The following is a 20,463-nucleotide window of genomic DNA, read 5'->3' as shown; positions in this document are numbered from 1 at the left end:
ATTAGTCCTAAATATATATATATATAAGTCCTAAATATATATATATATTAGTCCTAAATATATATATATGTATAAGTCCTATATATATATATATTAGTCCTAAATATATATATATAAATAATAAATATATATATAAGTCCTAAATATATATATATATATATTTTTTTTTTGGTAGAGACAGAGTCTTGCTGTGTTGCCCGGGGTGGTCTTGATCTCCTGGCCTCAAGCAATTCTCCTGCCTCAGCCTCTCAAAGCACTGAGATTACAGGCATGAGCCACTGCACCTGGCCTTTCCTTCTTTCTGAAGAATTCCTTTTAACATTTCTTGGAAGTAAGTTTGCTGGCAACAACTTCTCTCAATTTTTGTTTACTCAAGAAAGTCTTTATTTCTCATTCACTTTTGAAGAGTAATTTCATTGAGTTTGGAATTCTAGGTTGGTGGGGTTTTTATTTCAATAGATTAAATATTTCACGCTACTCTTTTTTTTCTTGCATAGTTTCTGAAAATAAGTATGGACCACACTTTCTCGTTTCTTTGCACGTCTCATAAATGTTTGTTGAAAACTGGACATTTTATTTATTTATTTATTTATTTATTTAGAGACAGAGTCTTGCTCTGTTGCCCAGGCTGGAGTGCAGTGGTGTAATCACAGCTCACTGCAGCCTCAACCTCTCAGGCTAAACTGCTCTTCCCATCTCAGCCTCCTGGTGGCTGAGACCATGGGTGCATGCCAGCATGCCTGGTCAATTTTCTTTATTTTTTTTTTTTTTGTAGAGACAGAGTCTCAGTATGTTGCCTAGGCTGGTCTTGAACTTCTGGGCTTGAGTCTTGAACTTCCTGCCTCAGCCGTCCAAAATGCTGGGATTACAGGGATGAGCCATCATGCTAGGCCCATGACATTTTAAATAATATAATGTAGTAGTTGTGGAAATCATATTCTCATCCATTTCCATGTTTTGTTGTTGTTACTGCTTGTTGTTCATTTGTTTATTGAGTTTTCTAAACTTTATAAAGTCTGTATTCTTTGTTATATATGGCCACTAGAGTCTGATTGGTTAGCTTAGTGGTCAGCTCATGGTTGGATAGAGATTTCCTTAAATGCCTGGAAACAGTAATTCCCAATTTTTGCTGAGGGGCTTTTTGTATTGGAGCATTCCTTCAACACTTACCTGGGCCGTTTATAACTTTCTCTCAGCCTTCATTTCCTGCTTGTGCAGAGCTTGAAGGTCAGTTGGAGGTGAGAGGTTAGGTCCTTCTCAGGTCTTTCCTGAGCATGCAGCTCTCCCTGGGAATAGTTATAGCTCTGTGCACTGAGTGACTTCCTAGATTCCCAAGAATATGTGGGCGCTTTTCAAGTCCCTATTGATATCTCATTCCCCAGCTTTTCTCTTGAAGCTTTTCGGTTGCCTATTATTTGCCCCGTTACCCACCTATTCAGGTTGCCATGATTTTAAACAACAATTGCCTCTGATTTCTTCTAACAAATGCCTCTTCATGATAGGCTGTGTTCACTGAGTGAGCTCTGAGTTCAAATAAAGACAGCCTTGGGAGAAGCATCTTTCAGGGAAACATCAGGTCAAATAATGGTAATTTCCTGGTAAGGAGGCTTTGACAGAGCTCCTGCCCTGTTCTGTCCACTCCGGTGACTGGCAGCCTGCTGGGTTTTCCCTGTGATTGCAGGCTCATGGTTTTCAAGGCTACATCAGAGCTGGTGGGGCGGGAGAAGGCAGGTGAGGGGGAATGGGAATGAGGCAAGTTAAAATGCCACAAGGCATGTTCTTCATATTCAGATTCAGTCATTTTGGGAGAATAAATGCTCCCCAGATTGCTGTAAGCCTTTGTTAATTTACAGAGTTCTGAAAAAAATTGATTTCGACAATTTTTCCCGGTGTCCTCATTGATTTCATGGAGGAGAGGATTTTCAGAGGTTCTTACTCCACCAGTTTCGTTCCTGTCATCCCAGCTTTGCCTCTGACTGCATGTTGAATTTATACTGGGGCACTTCAAAAAAGCTCAGAAAATCCAAACTTTCTTCCCCTTACTGCCTACCAAAGAAGTGAGTCAGTGATAGTCAAGATGTAGGTGGATTTTTCTATCCAAAATCTCTTTATTTTGCCGTTTTGAAGTTTACTGGATATGCTAAAAACAAGGAGTCCACAATGATGATTTTTATGTTCACTTTAAGAATAGTCTGAAACATCGGCAGAGCAGATTATGACTAGCATCATTTTAACACTCTCCAGCTGTCCTTTCAGAAGAGGAAAAGATAGGAAATTGGCCACATTTGGAATGGATGCTTTAAGGTAACGTAATCTGTTTTCTTTTATATCACAGGGATTTAACGTGCAAAATGGCGATTATACCGGACTGGCTTAGGTCGCATCCTCACATGAGAAAATTTACACATTCAAGACCCCATTCTTCACCATGTAGAGTATATTCAAGGAATGGTTCCCCAAATATGTTCAGATCTTCTTCAAGTGAGTATTCATGAGCACATGAGAACACTAGCTATAGACATCACTTATGTGTATTTAATATGTACCAAGCTTAGTTCAAAGGATTCACAGGACACTTAATCTTCACAATAACTCTATCAATTAGGCTCTCTTTTTATCCCTATTTTCTATATGGGGAAATTGGGACACAGATTGATTAAGCTATTTGCCTAAAAGTTACAAGTTTTTAAGTGATATGTGAGGATTTGAACCCAGGGCATGTGATTCCAGAATTCAGTGGCTTATATATGTAAAAACTCAATCAGTAAATTAGTAGACTTAATTTTTTTTTTTAGCAGTTTTAGGTGTACAGAAAAATTGAGTAGAAAACACAGGAAGTTCCCATACACCCCCTCACTCCTACCCCCAGTTTCCCCATAATTAACATCTCATATTAGTGTGGTACATTTGTTACAACTGATGAATCCGTACTGATAACATTATTATTGCTAAAGTTCAGAGTTTACCTGAGGGGTCACTCTTGATGCTGTAGATTGTATTAGTTTTAGACAAATGTATAAAATGCTATGTATTGACCAGGCACGGTGGCTCATGCCTGTTAATCCCAGCACTTCAGGAGGTTGAGGCAGGAGGATTGCTTGAGCCCAGGGGTTCCAGACCAAACTGGGTAACATAGTAAGACCTTGTCTCTACTAGAAATAAATACAAACAAATACATAGTGGTACATGCCTAGAGTCCCAGCTACTTGGGAGGCTGAGGTGGGAGGATGGCTTGAGCCCTGGAGGTCAAGGCTTCAGTGAGTCATGATTGTGCCACAGCACTCCAGCCTGGGTGACAGAGTAAGACCCTGTCTCAATAAATAAATAAATAAATAAATAAATAAATAAATAAATAGACATCTTGGTTGCTTCCTTGTTTGGCAATTATAAGTGAAGCTGCTGTAAGCATTCGTGTACTGGTTTTTATGTGGACATAGGTTTTCAACTCATCTGGAGTTCTTACTAGTTTTAAAGGCAACAGAATTTGACGTTATTATTTTCCAAAAACATATGTCCTTCAATTTCATGTATTAGTTCCTTCATTTACTCATTCATTTATTCACAAACATTTTCTGAGCCATAATATGTGACAGGCACTGTAATAGGTGCTGAGAATAAAGAGATGGACCTGAGAGAAGGCCTGCCCTAGACAAGCTCACAGTCTAGACAGGGAGATAAAGAATTCAAGTAGTGTGAGCCAAATACCATAAGATGCACTTACAAAGCACTGCGTGAACACAGCCTGAGGAATCAGCGGGGCTCAGAGGGGCCGCTGCGAAAGAAGAAGTTGGGTTTATGAAAGAAGTTATGGTTCGCCTTGTAATTGGGCGAAGCCATCCTAGTCATGCTGGACACTCCGGCTTCCTTGCAACTGGCAGGACCTGAACCACCTGGTCCCATGTATCTGCCAGGGAGCCTGTGAAATAGACTTCGTTTCCAACAATCATGTGTCTACCCAAACTCAGGGGTCTGTTTCTAAGGAGAAAGAGGAGAGTGGATATCGGGGATTCATTTAGCAGTTTTTGACATCAAAATACATCATCAGCAATAAATGCATTCCAGTTCAACAGCTTCATGTCTACAACATAATTCAGATATATATTTATTTAACTAACCTTCTGATCATACAAAGAAGACTAGAGTGAGGTGGGATGACTGGGTTAAAAGCTTTTCCTACTCTTTTTTTTTTTTTTTTTCCTGAGACAGAGTCTTACACTGTCATCCAGGCTGGAATGCAAGGGCATGATCTTGGCTTACTGCAACCTCTGCCTCCTGGGTTCAAGTGATTCTCATGCCTCAGCCTCCTGAGTAGCTGGGATCACAGGCACGCACCACCACACCTGGCTGAGTTTTGTATTTTTAGTAGAAACAGGATTTCACCATGTTGGCCAGGCTGGTCTCAAACTCCTGGCCTCAAGTGATCCATCCCCCTCGGCCTCCCAAAATGCCGGGATTATGGACATGAGCCAGTGCATCCAGGCTGTTCCTACTCTTAAGCTTCCTAATGAGTACCACCAGGTTACCCTTCAGGAAGCTGGCACCTTAGCACATTCCCACTCATGACACTTATAAGTGCTCATTTCTAAGTATCCTAACACAGATTATCTTTTAAGATCTTGCCCATTAGATATGGAAAAATAACGTTCAATTGTGAATTTAATATGCATTTCCTCAATAGTAAGGTAAACTTTTATTCTCAAGTTTACCAGGCTTATGCCTTTTGCTTTTGTGAGTTGCCTGTTCATATCCTTTGCCTGTTTACCTAGTTTGGGTTGGTCTTTTTTAGTGACTAGTATGAGCTCTCTTTGTATTAAAAATGTGAACCTTCTATCTGCCTTAGTGCCACAGGTATTTTTCTTTTTTGTCATTTGCTGTTTATTTCTATTGGTGGTACTTTTTAGTGCACTGGAGTGGTTTTTTTTTACCTTTTTTTCTTGTTGTTTTTTTGAGACAGAGTCTCGCCCTGTTGCCCAGGCTGGAGTGCAGTGGTGTGATCTCGGCTCACTGCAGCTTCTGCCTCCTGGGTTCAAATGATTCTCCTGCCTCAGCCTCCTGAGTAACTGGGACTACAGGCACGTGCCACCATGCCCAGCTAATTTTTGTATTTTTAGTAGAGATGGTGTTTCACCATGTTGGCCAGGATGGTCCCGATCTCTTGACCTCATGATCTGCCCACCTCGGCCTCCCAAAGTGCTAGGATTACAGGTGTGAGCCACCATGCCTGGCGTTTTTTTACTTTTTAAAAATTAAAGTTATATTTGCCTCCCAGCACCACTTTCCTCTACAAGAGGGTGTCATCAGCAGTTGAGCTGGTCTCTTTTTCATGCATGCACAACATATAACTGTAAATATATACTTGTATAACTCATACATCAAATAAGCAAATAAATATTAGACATCCTGTTTCCTTTTTAAGTGTTTTTATCTTTGTGTTTCAGGTTGAATAATTTCTATAGACCTGAGTTCATATTCACGAGTTCTTTTTTCTAGCATGTACACTCTGCTACTAAGCAAAACAAGTGAATTCTTAACTTCTGATACTGTATTTTTAATTTTTAGATTTTTTTCATGTGCTCTTTAAAAATACTTTCCATTTCTCTGCTGAAATTCCCTATATGTTCACTATGTTCTCAGCTTTTCCCTTTCATCTTGCTAACATGTCTCCCATTCTCAGTTTGAAAACCTGGTCATTTCTGCATTTGTTCTCTCTGTGAGTATTCTTCTGATGACTGTTTTTACCTTGATTAGGTTACCTTTTCTTCTTCACTTGTCTTGCAATTAAAAAAAAAATGTAATGCCAGATATTTGTGTTAAAAACAGTAGAGTCAGAAGTCAATAATATTTACCACCAGAAAAGACAAGCCTCTTCTTCTCTTAGGCTTCTGGCGAGGTGAGCTCAGTTTGATCTCTCAGGTGAACTGTGTCTTGACTTTGTTGCAGTTTTAGTTAAGTTTGGGTTTCCCCTGGTTTCATATGCTTGCCTTCAACAGGTCTTTGAGGTGTGAGCACTGGTGAGACTCCACAGATCTCTCTGCTTTATAGCCCAGCCACCAGCTTTGCATATGGCGGGAAGATCTCTCTCTGCTTTACCACCTACCTGCCATTTTGGGGGGATTTCTTGGGAGGTCTCTTTGTTCCCCAGCTCTGCCATGGCTTTCTGCACCTGGGAACATCTCTGTCCACCCTGTGGCCCTGACTTTAACCTGCAGTGGGCCACTAACACTTAGTGAAGGGCCCATATGCTTCGGAGGGTTCACCTGAGTTCTTGTTCCCTGTATTCAGCCTTTGGTAAACAGCTGCCCTGGACTTGTGCAAAACCCTGTGTGCCATGCCAGGGTGGATCACTCAGCTCTCCTGTAGCCCCAGCCTTTGGTGCAGTGCTACTTATGTGCACTGGGGGAAGGCCCAAGAGGGTGAGCGCAGACCTGCTCTGTGACCAAGGCCCCTGGGAATCTCATCCGTCAGCCTCATGTGGCTGCTAATTACTGGGTTGTTTTCTTCCTCCCCTGTCTGTAATGAATTTGCGTTTTACCCACTGTGCCACAGGGCTGGAAGGAGTTATTCTTTTTTCTCTGATGAGTGGCTTGTCCTTTCCTGAATTGTAGTTTCTTTCCATCCTCAGATCTCTGGTGGGTTTTAAAACTATATATATATTTTAGCTTATCCTACTTGTTCTCATTGTTAGGGTGACAGTGACAGTCTGTTGTGACTTTCTATATCCTAAGCGGATGTAGAAAATTTTGTCAAATTGCCCTCCAGAAAGATTATATCAATTTGTACTCCCACCAGCAGGTTATGCAAGCTTGGTTACTGCTTTCATTTTCATCCTAGATGTTGCATTAGGCACATGGAATAAAAAGTTTTCTTTCACGTATTTTAAAATAGTCTCAAATCAATATTTTCTGATTCTTTTAAATTACAATTATTGATTGCAATGGTGGGGCTTCTAAGAAAGCAACTAAAAATATATATGAGAAGTCCAAGAGAAGATTTCAAGATGGAGGCGTACATGAACAGGAGGGATCCCCCTGTGACACTGGGGGCAGGAGGAGGATGTTCGGGCTGGTGGGCAGAGGGAGAAAGAGTGCTCACCGGCTGATTCTGAATCACACAGCTGCTGTGTGTGAGTCAGCCGCTTCTGAGATTCTGAGTGACAGCCAGAAATGGAAGGGAAGCCCGAGTGCTTCCTGCATTTCTGAGTGTTCTTGGAACTCTTGTGGGAGGGTTAAGTTCCTTCTTCCCCCTCAGGGCTCTATGCTCATTCCTCTGTTCCTTGTCTGCCCTCTCTTCTGTGACTCATCTGGCTCCGTGTCCGGAAATGCCACCTGTAACCAAAATGATAGCGCCATCCTCACTTCCCCACTGAGCTCCTGGCTGTATTTCCAGTTGCCTCGCTGAGCTTTCTGTGTGCACCACATCTAAGGGACATCTCCGACCTGAACTGGCTAAATGGGTCTCTCGACTCCCCCCTGTTCTCCATCTCAGCAATGACACTGTCATTTATCTCGTTCCTCATGTCCAGCACCAAGGGATTATCCTTGATTTCTCTATTTTCTTTAACGGCCCCCACGCACCTCCTCAGCCAATCCATCAGCAAAACCTTGTCAGCTACAGAACGGATAGATCATGTCTCCTATCTGTCTACTTTTTGTCTACCTTCAGGACTACCACCTGGTTCAGGCTGCAGTTACCTCCTAGACCTTGGAGCAGCCTCCTTTCTGGTCTCCCTTCCTCATTTTTTGCCTCCTGTAAGCCATCCTTTACATAGCAGCCAGAACACGTTTTTAAAACCCCACACAGGCTGTATTAGATAACATTGCTTCCCTGCCGAAACTCTCCTGAGCCTTTCCATTGCACTTTGAAGAAAACACCATCCTTTCTGCAGGTGCCTGAAGCCTGTGTGGACTGGCGCTCTCCTCCTCCGGCCTGAGCTCTCACTGTTCTCCTTCCTACCTGCTGTGTGCCACACTCTGTCCACTCCGGCCTTTTTCTTTCCTGGACGTATCAAGCTCCTTCTTGCTCAGGGGTTCTTTACTGGTTGCTATGGTTTCCCTGTTGAAGACATTCTTACTTCAGCTTCTTGACTGGCTGGTTCATTTTTATCCTTCTGGGTTTCAGCTCCCGAACCCACTTTGGAGCGGACTTCCTTGACCATCCTCTCTAAAGCAGCCCCCGGCTGTACTCTGTCTCACTGTTTTGTCTTTCCGTCTTCATTGCACGCATCACTGTGCACCATGACCCTATCGTTTGTTTATTTATTTATTGGTTTCTTGTCTGTCGTCTCACCTCCAGATTGTAAGCTGTACCTGTCTTACTCACTGCAGTACCCTCAGGGCTGAAAACAGTGGTTGAAATATGATAGTTGTTGAAACATGACATTTTTTGAATGGATGAATTCCACTTCCTTAGAAGTCAGTGTTTCCCACAGCCCCTTCTCCTCTTCCCATCGGGCCTGTTTCCGCGTGGCCTCCATGCAGGTGGTTCCCACACTTCCATCTCCACTCCAGCCTCGCTGATCTCCAGAGTATGTATTCAGCTTTCAGATGGACATCCTGCTTACATATCCCAGGCTGAACTCGTTTGCTTTCCATAAGCCTTTTCCCCTTCTGCTCAAGGTATCTATTGCTGTGTGCAAATGCCCTAAACATTGTGACTCGAAATAGCGAGAGTCATTTATTTTGCTCACAGATCCATGGTTTGGGCAGGTCAACTTGTCTCTGCTCCATGCAGTCCAGCCAGGGAGGTGCAGAGGCTAGCTGACTTCACATTGGGGGCCAGAGTCCTCGAATGGCTAGCAGTTGACACAGCTGTTGCCTGGAACCTCAGCTAAGGCTGTTTCCCAGAACTCCTATATGTGGCCTGTCAGGGTGGCGCCTTGGCCTCCTCACAGCCAAGTGGTGACTGTGTGTGAGCATCTAAAGAGGACCAGGCATGGCCGGGCATGGTAACTCACACCTGTAATCCTAGCACTTTGGGAAGTCGAGGCAGGTGGATCACCTGAGGTCGGAGACCAGCCTGGCCAACATGGTGAAACCCCATCTCTACTGAAAAATACAAAAATTATCCAGGCATGGTGGCAGGTGCCTGTAGTCCCAGCTACTTGGGAGGCTGAGGCAGGAGAACTGTCTGGACCCAGGAGGTGGAGCTTGCAGTGAGCCAAGATTGCACCACTGCACTCCAGCCTGGGAGACAGCAAGACTCCATCTCAGTAAATAAATAAATAGTACCAGGCAGAGGCCGTAGCAGCTTGCGTGACCTCATCTTGGAGATCACGCGTGTCATGTATCATACTAATAGATGTCCATTCTGCCATAGTCACGGGCCCACCAGATTCAAGCGGGGAGTATATGCCCACTTTTGCAGGGAGGAGTGTTAACATGACATTGTGTTGGGAGATCTTGCCGTTCCCATCTTGGAAAATACCATCTGTTGCATCTTCCCTCTTCCTTTTCTAAGTGAAGTGTGCTGCCCCTGCCTAGCCACCCAGGGCAGACACAGGTGTTCCATCCTCTCTGTCCCTCACCTGGCCAATCAGAGGAGTCTGTAGACCTCCCCGCTTGACCTTTCTTTCATTCATGCGAACTCTTTTTGCTCTGTGACCATCACGCTAGTACGGATCTGTGTCACTCCTCTCCTGAGCAGTTGTAGTCACCCAGCCTGTCTCCACCCCATTGCTCTGCTTGCCTTTCGGTTCCTCCTCCACATGGTACCAGGGGCAAGGTGAAGAATGAAAATAGGGTTATGTTGTTCTTTTGATGACAGTCCCACTGTGCCATTTCATAACCCCAGAACACGAAGCCCAAGCACAGGCCCTGCTGACTTTTCCCGTCCCATCTCTTGACTGATGCGCCTCTGCTTGTCCCCACCCCCATCCTCCTTTTGCCGAGGCTGGCCATGCCCCACAGCAGCCCCACTTCCAGCTCTGTTCCCTCAGGATCACCAAGTTGCTTTCCACTGAGAAGGCTATCCTGTCACCCAAAACCAGCCATCCTCTGTTTAGGTCTCCCGTGCTCCCTGCAGATACCTAATGCCTGTCTCCACACCGGACCACCGCGTCCCAGTTACAGAATCACCACCTCCCTCCTGGAGACTGTAGGCATTAGGAGCGAGAGTCTCCCAGCCCCTGGCATAGGCCCTGCATGTGCTGGGCCCTCAGTGGGGGTCAGGGGAGAATCTCCCATGGCAGCGCAGTCCCTCTGTGGGGTGGAAGTGCCCCCAGAGCCCACTGTGCTGTGGCTCTTGGGGTTAGGGCCTGCAGTCAATCTCCATGGCGGTGTCGCTCTGGGGTGCCTGCACGTTCTCTCTTGTATCCCCTCAAGCAGAAGACAGCCCAGCACCCCCTACAGCTCTGAGGAAATCCCCGCCTATGCCCTCTGGGGGAGTTCAACTTGGTGTACTGAGATCTCTGGAGTCTTTCACCTGCCCAGGTCACCCCAAGACTAAAGCTATCACTGTCCTTATGCCAGAAATGTGCAATAGCTTGATAAGAAATTTTCATTCAAAGGGAAAGAAGTAGCATCCTCCCTCCCTAGCTACTGCTTGTGAATATTATTATAAAGGATGAGGCAATGTTGAAGCCTTTTAACATACATCTGGGATTTACTATGTAAGAAAGAGCTCCTAAATAAACTGTGGCTACCAAGTTTATCTCATAAATAAGTAGGAGGGCCGGGCGCGGTGGCTCAAGCCTGTAATCCCAGCACTTTGGGAGGCCGAGAAGGGCGGATCACGAGGTCAGGAGATCGAGACCATCCTGGCTAACACGGTGAAACCCCGTCTCTACTAAAAACTACAAAAACACTAGCCGGGCGAGGTGGCGGCGCCTGTAGTCCCAGCTACCCGGGAGGCTGAGGCAGGAGAATGGCTTGAACCCGGGAGGCGGAGCTTGTAGTGAGCTGAGATCCGGCCACAGCACTCCAGCCTGGGTGACAGAGCGAGACTCTGTCCCAAAAAAAAAAAAAAAAAAAAAAAAGTAGGAGGGATTTACCAACTACCATTATTCTTGGTCTCCTCTTTCCCTAGTCAGTTATAAAATATCAAATTGAACAACTATGCCTTCATGCATATGGTATGGATTAGAACCATAAGTTGGTTTGTACTCACTGTATTTACTTATGTAATTTCCTACCTATTGTTCCTCTGGTTGTTTTTGTCTTGGAGGGGAGAAGGAGGCCTCTGGTGTATCACCTCTCCTTTGCTGACACAGGGGGCTCTGGGACCTAAAACATCATCGAGACATTTTTCCTTTCCTTCCAAAAAGTTCAAACCCCAAAAGCTTAGTTAGACCACTTGGAACATTTTTCTTTTTTTTCTGAGACAGAATTTCACTCTTCTTGCCCAGGCTGGAGTGCAATGGAGCGATCCCAGCTCACTGCAACCTCTGCCTCCCAGGTTCAAGCCATTCTCCTCCCTCAGCCTCCCGAGTAGCTGGGATTACAGGCATGCGCCACCACACCCAGCGAATTTTGTATTTTCAGTAGAGATGGGGTTTTACCATGTTGGCCAGGCTGGTCTCAAACTCCCAACCTCAGGTGATCCGCCCGCCTCGGCCTCCCAAAGTGCTGAGATTACAGGTGTGAACCGCCGTGCACAGCTCTCAAAACATTTTTATATCTACATTTCAGCATCCATCTCTTCTTTGTCTTTGAAAAGGAAATGGTCTAGGTTTAAGAATTACATGTTTTCCCTTCAAAAATTGGCAAGGGGATGAAAGGTGAATATGATTTTTTTTTTTTTTTTTTTTTTTTTGAGACGGAGTCTCGCTCTGTCGCCCAGGCTGGAGTGCAGTGGCCGGATCTCAGCTCACTGCAAGCTCCGCCTCCCAGGTTTACGCCATTCTCCTGCCTCAGCCTCCTGAGTAGCTGGGACTACAGGCGCCCGCCACCTCGCCCGGCTAGTTTTTTGTATTTTTTAGTAGAGACGGGGTTTCACAGTGTTAGCCAGGATGGTCTCGATCTCCTGACCTCGTGATCCGCCCGTCTCGGCCTCCCAAAGTGCTATTTTAAAGATTTATTTGAATGATATTAACTAAGTTTTCTTTCAATATCCATGTTTTTCACTTGTGCTGACCTATGTCCTCTATAGGGAAGATTCTCTTTTTTTTTTCTTACTAATGTCATTACTGTTATTCGATATTGACCAAATTTCAGAACTGAAAGATGATTGTAGATTTTTCACTACAAGACATCTAATGGTGATGCATGCAAACCCAGATATGGTGGGAGAAATACCATCTAACAAGTTTGCTTGGTTCTTTCAACAGTTCAAGAGTTTTTGTTTAGTATCTCGGCTTTAAACATGTTTAATAATTAGCTGTATCTCTTTTATAGCCACAGCTGTTGCAAATCCAACACTGTCCTCCTTAGATGTTAAACGGATTTTATTTCAAAAAATTACCGACAGAGGGGATGAGTTGCAAAAAGCCTTTCAGCTGCTGGATACTGGTCAGAACCTGACTGTGTCAAAAAGTGAACTGAGAAGAATCATCACAGACTTCCTGATGCCGCTCACGCGAGAACAGTTTCAGGACGTGTTGGCTCAGGTGCTGTATGTTGTACCTACTTAGAATCGCTCAATTCCAGACAAGCTGAGGTAGATCAGGGGAGCAGGTAACCTATCCTGCCTTTCCCACCACTGTTAGCACTGAGCAGTTGAAGTTTTGTTTATTTATCATAATTCACTTATTAAGGCTGATGTAGATGATCACAATCGACAGATACTCACTCATGTTTTGCATGTTGCGCTGCTCCAGCCAGTTTCTTTTCATCTCTTTTTCTTCCTTTTCTTTTCTTTGTTTTTTTTATTTTGAGACAGAGTTTCACTCTTCTTGCCCAGGCTGGAGTGCAATGGCGCTGGCTCACCGTAACCCACGCCTCCCAGGTTCAAGCAATTCTCCTGCCTCAGCCTCCCGAGTAGCTGGGATTACAGGCGTGGGCCACCATGCCTGGCTCATTATGTGTTTTTAGCAGATATGGGGGGGGTTTCTCCATGTTGCCAGGCTGGTCTCGAACTCCTGACCTCAGGTGATCTGCCCGCCTTGGCCTCCCAAAGTGCTGGGATTACAGCCGTGAGCCACTGCACCCGGCCTTCTTTTCATTTATTTTAAGGGTCCATATACATGTTTTGGGTCAACTTCTATTTTGGAACTTAGTATTTTGGCAATTTTTCCCTTCATCAAATAGTTACGGAGCATTGGCTATATGCTAGAGCCAATGCTAGACACTGCGGTGCAGATAAATCAGACTCAGACTCTGCCCTTAAGGAGCTCCCAGCCCAGCGAGACACTTACGGAGTGTTGGCAAGTGCTGGGAGAGGGGCCACGACAGGGTGCCTGGGAGTTACAGGAGGGAGAGCTATCTGAAAATGAGGAGAGGAAGTCCAGGAGGCTTTCTGGAGGAGGGGTATTTAACTTAGTTTTGACCGAGGAGTGGGTATTCTCGAGATGAGAGGGGAAGGAAAGGTCATTATAGCAGAGGAGACAGCCTGTGTGAAAGCTCAGATGCCCGCATCCGCCTGCCAGGCTTACACAGGGACCTGGGTAGTTCTGTGATTTCTATCGGAAGTGAAGGGATATGGGTCATGTTGTGGCCAGAGGGGCCAATTCGGAAAAGTACTTAGTAAAACAGTTCGAACTTTATCCTAGAGGCTGTAGGGAGCCGGTGAAGGGTTTGCAGAAGGGGTCATGCAGTTACATGGGGAGGGAAGCGGAGGATGAAGGCCCCCGGCCACCTGGTGGTGTGCCACATCAGGGGGATGAAAGGAGTAAAAATTTGTGGACTGTATCCTTGGGGCCCTTAAAAATAATACAAAATGCAGTAGGACTCAAACCCTTTCAAAATAAATCTGTAATGATCAAAAGTAGAAAATTTGGGCTAGAATATCATTAGTATTCCATTTAACCCAGTAACTAAATTTGTACACACACATGCATGCGTGCACACACACAGACAAGTATATATATATATATATATATATATATATACTCATTCATTAGTTTATTTTTGATTTTTTGATTTTTTTTGACAGAGTCTCACTCTGTCATCCAGGCTAGAGTGCAGTGGCGCTATCTTGGCTTACTGCAACCTCCGCCTCCCGAGTTCAAGTGATTCTCATGCCTCAGCCTCCCAAGTAGTGGGATTACAGGCATGTGCCACTATGCCAAGCTAATTTTTTAATTTTTAGTAGAGACAGGGTTTCTCCATGTTGGCCAGGCTGGTCTCGAACTCCTGACCTCAAGTGATCAACCTGCCTTGGCCTCCCAAAGTGCCAGGATTACAGGTGTGAGCCACCACGCCTGGCCTCATTCATTAGTCCTTAATCAGAGTCTGACTTCCTGCTACCTCCTAGTGATTTAAAAACTTACTTCTTTTAAGATTTGCTATATACTACAACCAACCCACTGTGTATACTTCCAACACAGGGGAATAATGTCATATCAAAACAAATAGCTCAGTGAAGTTTAGGTATTCTCAAATTCCAGTCTTAACTTCAAGGATTGACTCTCTCTCTCTTTTTTTTCTGACTTAAAATTTTTAAAAAAGTATAGTTCTATTTGTTGTTTCTTTTTATGCATACAACATTCTGTTTCAAAGTTTTCTCTTCCCTTTAATTCTGTCTTTTTTTTGAATTTGTGAAGTTTTGAGCCATAATTTTTTCATGTATTTTTTTCTGTCCTATTCTTTCCTCTCTTAAACATTTTGATATTGTCCCACTGGCCTCTGAGGCTCAGTTCATTAAAAAAAAGTTTTATTCTATCATTCAGATTGGATAATGTCTATTGATCTGTCTTTAAGTTCACCGACTTTTATCATCTTCATTCTGCTATTAACCCCATCCCTTGAATTTTTACTTGTGGACATTGTATATTATAATTGTAGAATTTCCATTTAATTCCTCTTTATGATCTCTTTACCTGCTTAGATTTTCTGTTTTTCTGCAGTTATAAGCATATATCTTTCAACTCATTGAACATAGTTAAAATAGCTGCTTTAAAGTTCTTATCTAGTAATTTTCACATGTTGGTCATCTCAAGGTTGACCTGCATTGATTGTCTTTTCCATTGAGAAGGGTCTTATTTCCCTGGCTGTTCATATTTGAGTATGTTTGGATAATATTTCAGAACAGAGCTATCCAAGGGAAACATACTGTGAGTAGGTCAGGTGTGGTGGTTCATGCCTGTAATCCCAATGCTTTGGAGGCCGAGGTGGGATTATCACTTGAGCCAAGGAGTCCAAGACCAGCCTGGGTAATATAGGGAGACCCCATCTCTACAGAAAATTTAAAAATTAGCTGACCTTGGCTGGACACGGTGGCTCGTGCCTGTAATGCCAGCACTTTGGGAATCCGAAGCGGGCGATCACCTGAGGTCTGGAGTTTGAGACCAGCCTGACCAACATGGAGAAACCCTGTCTCTACTAAAAATACAAAAAAATTAGCCGGGCATGGTGGCACATGCCTGTAATCCCAGCTACTCAGGAGGCTGAGGTGGGAGAATTGCTTGAACCCGGGAGGTGGAGGTTGTGGTGAGCCGAGATCATGCCACTGCACTCCAGCCTGGGCAACAAGAGCAAAACTCCATCTTAAAAAAAAAAAAAAAGAAAAAGATTAGCTGACCTTGAGCCCAAGGTGTTGGAGGTTGCAGTGAGCCAAGATCATGCTAATGCACTCTAGCGCCGTCACAGGCACTGACACCCCACTATGATGATGACATCCTCACCCCATGTTCTCCTCGGGGCTTTGATGGCTCCCCCGACACTACGACGTCATTTTCCTCTGTCCCATCTAATGACGTTAGGACTGAATAGCTAGAAAAGATAGAAAAGGAGGAGGAAAACAGAACTTTTCTCTTCCCTTAAACAAAAAATTCACCTTTATTTACTTCTATAATAATGGATAAAAAGTGCATTTGATTTTTTCCACATCACTCTTTATTGCTGTCTACATTTTTAATAGCAGCTTTATTAAGGTATAATTTACATATCATAAAATTCACCCTTTAAACATGTATAAATTAGTGTTTTTCATATATTCCCAGAGTTTCGCAGTCATCACCACTATCTGACTGAGAACCATTTTCATCATTCCAAAAAGAAACTGTCCTCCTTAGCAGTTACTCCCCATTTCCCTTCCACTTTTATCTGAAAATAGTAATGTACTTTCTGTCACCACAGATTTGTCACTGTAGATTCTGGATATTTCGTATCAATGGAATCATACAATATACAGTCTTTTGTGTCTAGCACATGTTTTTAAGGCTCACCTGTGTTACAGCATGAATTAGTACCTCATTTCTTTTTATGGCTGAGTAATAATCCATTGTATGGATAGGCCACATTTTGTTTACCCTTTGATTGGCTGATGGACCTTTGAGTTGTTTCCACGTTTTGACTTTTGTGACTAGCACTGCTGTGAACATTCATGTGAAAAGTTTTCTTGTGGACATATGTTTTCAGTTCTCTCGGGTACATACCTGGGGGAGAACTGCCATGTCTTATGGTAATGTTCTTTTGCTTTTAAAGAACATTCATCCTTGTAAACATTGTATCAGTTTCCTCATAAACTTGATTTAACCGATACTTTATGCCAAATGGAGAGTTAAAATATTATTTCCTGCTATGTGTCCTTATAGTCATGATCTAATGTTAATTTAAAATTTTGACAGTCTTCCCAAGCTAATCAGTTATGCAGGAAGAGCAAAAGTACAGAAAATATGAAATGTGTATCTGTTTTTAAAAGCTACATCTGTTTTTAAAAGAAGCCACTGAGAACTGTAGAACTTCAAAGACTTTTTAAAAAAACAGGTCTTGATAGTCGATCCTAAATGACAAGCAAGATTTCCAGAACTTTAAGCTCCTGTGACCTGTGTGTCAATCAAGGAGGCTGGCGTGTGGTGCATTGCAGGAGGCCAAGGTCATTGGGAATGAAGGGCAGGGCTTCCCTTCTCCATCCGCGGACTTCCCAGCATCTGTGGCTTTTCTAGATGGTCCCACGATGAATCCATTTGGTGATACATGCTCTTTCTTTTTTAGTAGTTAATGTAAGCCTAAGTGGACACTTATAAAATGAATAAAAGATTTCATGGTAATTTCCCCTTAAAGTTAGGAAAGAATTTTCCAGTTATAGTCTGAATTTACTTTAGCTTCAATTTTATTTGAAGACCTGTGTCAGGAATGTTTGAGTGTCAGGGTGTTTTAATGACTGACCAGGGCAAGAAGTATGAGGAGGTTTGGCTTGTAATCTGCTGTCCGTATCCTTGTTTCCATTAAGAGTGATGCAAACTCGGTGTTTTTTAAAAATGTGGCCTCAGTCCCTGAATATTAATGGAGACTGTTTTTAAAGAAGTTGAATTGGTTAATTGATTCCAGAGAGGAAAACAAAATTCTGTTTTCATCCCAGTGGTTGTGCCGGGTTGGAGAAAATGTCTTCTTGCAAGATACTTATAACAATGATGGATATTGATTTAAAAACTAGCCTCCCCCAGCCCCACTCTAAGAATTCGCTTTCAGCAATTCATCCATGGATAGTTTTGATTCTTAAACATTTTTGCCAGAATTGTAAACACCGAAAGGCAAGTACTGAGCAGAGCCTCTCCTTTTGGACTAGATTCTTTACTTGTCTAAGGGGCTTGGCTTTGGAGACTGATCATGGCAAGAATGTCTTTACCACATTAGAATTTGTGTTAGACTATAAGCAGCAATATGAAATGCGATGAAAGCTTGAATAATTTGATGGACTCTCTTTTTCTTCATGGGCAGGGTGGTTAGTGCAGTGGGATGGACTTGCACTCTGGATTCACAGAGATCGCTGGCACTCATGGCAGTGCTGGGCAGGGAGGCCATAGCACTGCTTTGTGAGTTGTAGAAAGTGACACCACCTCTGAGGGTGGTTTTAGTGCCACTCATGTAAAACACTGAGAATAGTGCCTGCATCCACTCACTTAGTGTGAGCCCTGCAGATGTAAGTTTCTTCTCTTCCTCATTTCCTCTTATCACTACCAAAACCAGGAGGGCACCCAACCTTGAACTACATGTTTAATCTGCTCTTGCCCTTCTTCTGCAAGGCTAGGGAAACTGAAATGCTTGCTCAAAGTTATATCTACTTACAAAAATGCATTACCAGAAAAAGAAGTCACGGGCATTCTTTCCAGGAAAAGGCTTTACAAAGGCCCACCCTGTGAGCCCCTCTCCCTGGTCTCATTTCCTAGTTAAACATGTTTTAAATAGTAAAGAGCAATCCATCCTTTGGGGAAGACTGCGATGACCGCACTAAGCTTTGAGGCCAGCATTTTAAGGGCTTAGTAAATAACAAATTTGATTGTGTAGAGTTGGGAGCCATTCAGCTGTATGGGAAATGGTACTTTGTGTATTTGTATGAAGCTTGATGAAATAGATTTATATTGATTGTATATTTATTTAATGTTTATCTAAATTTTAGATTCGTAATGCTTGTTTGGAAATATTTTATTAAGTAAAATGTAACTTTTTGCTTAGAAATAACCTCAAACTGAATTGCTTGAACCCGGGAGGCAGAGGTTGTAGTGAGCCGAGATCGTGCCACTGCACTCCAGCCTGGGCGACAAAGTGAGACTCCGTCTCAAAAAAAAAAAGGAATAATCTCAAATCTCTAGAAAAGGTGCAAGAATAGCCAGACACATTGGCTCATGCCTGTAATCCCAGCACTTTGGAAGGCCAAGTTGGGTGGATCACTTCAGGTCATGACTTGGAAACCAACCTGGTCAACTTGATGAAACCCCATCTCTACTAAAAATACAAAAATCAGGTGGGTGTGGTGGTGGACACCTGTAGTCCCAGGTTTTTGGGAGGCTGAGGCAGGAGAATTGCTTGAACCCAGGAGGCACAGGTTGCAGTGAGCTGAGATCCTGCCAATTTACTCCAACCTGGGTGACAGAATGAGACCCTGTCTCCAAAAAAAAAAAAAAAAAAAAAAAAGAAAGAAAAGAAAAGTTGCAAGAATAAGAAAAGTACAAATAGCACTCATATGGTACAAATAATGCCTATATACCCTCACTGAGATTGACCTGTTGTGAACATTTTACCTCATTTGTTTCTCCTGTGATCTCTCATTATCTGTGTGTATGTGTATGCAAACAACATACACAAACAATGTACACACACACACACATATATATGTTTAAAAACACTTGAGGGGGATCAGGTGCGGTGGCTCATGCCTGTAATCCTAACACTTTGGGAGGCCGAGGCGGGCATATCATTTGAGGTCAGGAGTTCAAGACCAGCCTGGCCAGCCTGGGGAAACCCCATCTCTACTAAAAATACAAAAATTAGCTGGGTGTGGTGCACGCCTGTAGTCCCAGCTACTCCAGAAGCTGAGGCAGGAGAATCCTATGATCCGGGGAGGCAAAGGTTGCAATGAGTCAAGATTCCATCACTGCCCTCCAGCCTGTGTGACAGAGCGAGACTCCATCTCAAAAAATAAAAACAAAAACAAATAAACAAAAAAACACTTGAGGGGAAGTTGCTTATATCATAGTTCCTTACCTCAAAAAACATCAGCGTACATTTCCTAAGAGCTATTCTTTTGCATAATCATAGTGTAGCTATCAACGTCAGCAAATTAAACATTGAGGTAATACTTTTATTTAAATCTGCAGTCTGTATTGACCCACGTGACCCAATGATATCCTTTGTGGAATTTTTAATTTAAAAATGGATTTTTTTCTACCTTAAAACTATATATACAAAGTCATGTACGAAGTTCACGTGACACTCAGTATACAATTGTGCTATGGCCTCAGCTTCTAATATGTATTATATGTATAACACAGAGTATATATAGAGTATATTTATGCTAATTTTATTTTTTAGATGATTTTAAATAATTTTGTAGATAACTCGTTGACTTTCAGTTGAGCATAGACTGGCATTCCAGGGTGCTATTTACACTTTATTTGCTGAGAACGCATGTTCACCCTGACACCTGGGTTAAGCAGTTTGTATTTAAATGTTTGATGGAATGCTCTTCCCATTAATAGTGTTCTCTATTACATCCTGAAAGCTGTGATTTAGAAATCTGCTTCACCGTCTATTGCTTGGATCTTAATTCTCTAACATGTTGTCATTCTTCTCCTTTGACTGTAGATCCCCCTTAGCACCTCTGGTACTGTACCGTACCTTGCCTTTCTGTCCAGGTTTGGTGGAATTGACCTATATATAAATGGTATAAAGAGGTAAGTGTTTGGTTTGCTCATGTGAAAATGTGAAATTTGAAATGATGAGTAAGAGCTATGACGTGAAGCCATTGGAACCAATCATATCAACAGCTATATATGGAAGATGGGTTTGTAGAGCTTGTCCATATGGAATTTAATGGAATTAATCCAGTCAAGTTTTATTTAGGGAAGATTTTAGCATCTATATAGGATGTATTTCAGAACAAGAGGAATGATACTGTAATAAAATAAACATAGAAAATTAAACATAGAAA

The 20,463-nt window shown here is 43.0% G+C and overlaps 1 protein-coding gene across 4 annotated transcripts in view; it reads left to right on the top strand.

Moving 5' to 3' along the window:
* EFCAB6 (EF-hand calcium binding domain 6) overlaps positions 1-20,463 on the top strand; it is a 304,195-nt gene that overhangs the window by 29,053 nt on the left and 254,679 nt on the right. For 2 of the 4 annotated variants that reach the window (XM_031934643.1, XM_031934646.1), the window contains 3 exons: positions 2,336-2,481; positions 12,330-12,541; positions 20,118-20,206. In XM_031934643.1, coding sequence (XP_031790503.1) covers positions 2,352-2,481; positions 12,330-12,541; positions 20,118-20,206 — 431 coding nt within the window. In that variant the 5' untranslated portion in view covers positions 2,336-2,351. The remainder of the gene's footprint in view (positions 1-2,335; positions 2,482-12,329; positions 12,542-20,117; positions 20,207-20,463) is intronic. The other 2 variants (XM_031934644.1, XM_031934645.1) reach the window with 2 other exon arrangements.

This window comes from Piliocolobus tephrosceles, chromosome 19 (genome assembly GCF_002776525.5).
Source record: "Piliocolobus tephrosceles isolate RC106 chromosome 19, ASM277652v3, whole genome shotgun sequence".
NCBI classification, from domain to species: Eukaryota; Metazoa; Chordata; class Mammalia; order Primates; family Cercopithecidae; genus Piliocolobus; species Piliocolobus tephrosceles.
Note: the sequence above shows the minus strand (reverse complement) of the source record. Positions and strands in the feature narration are given on the sequence as shown.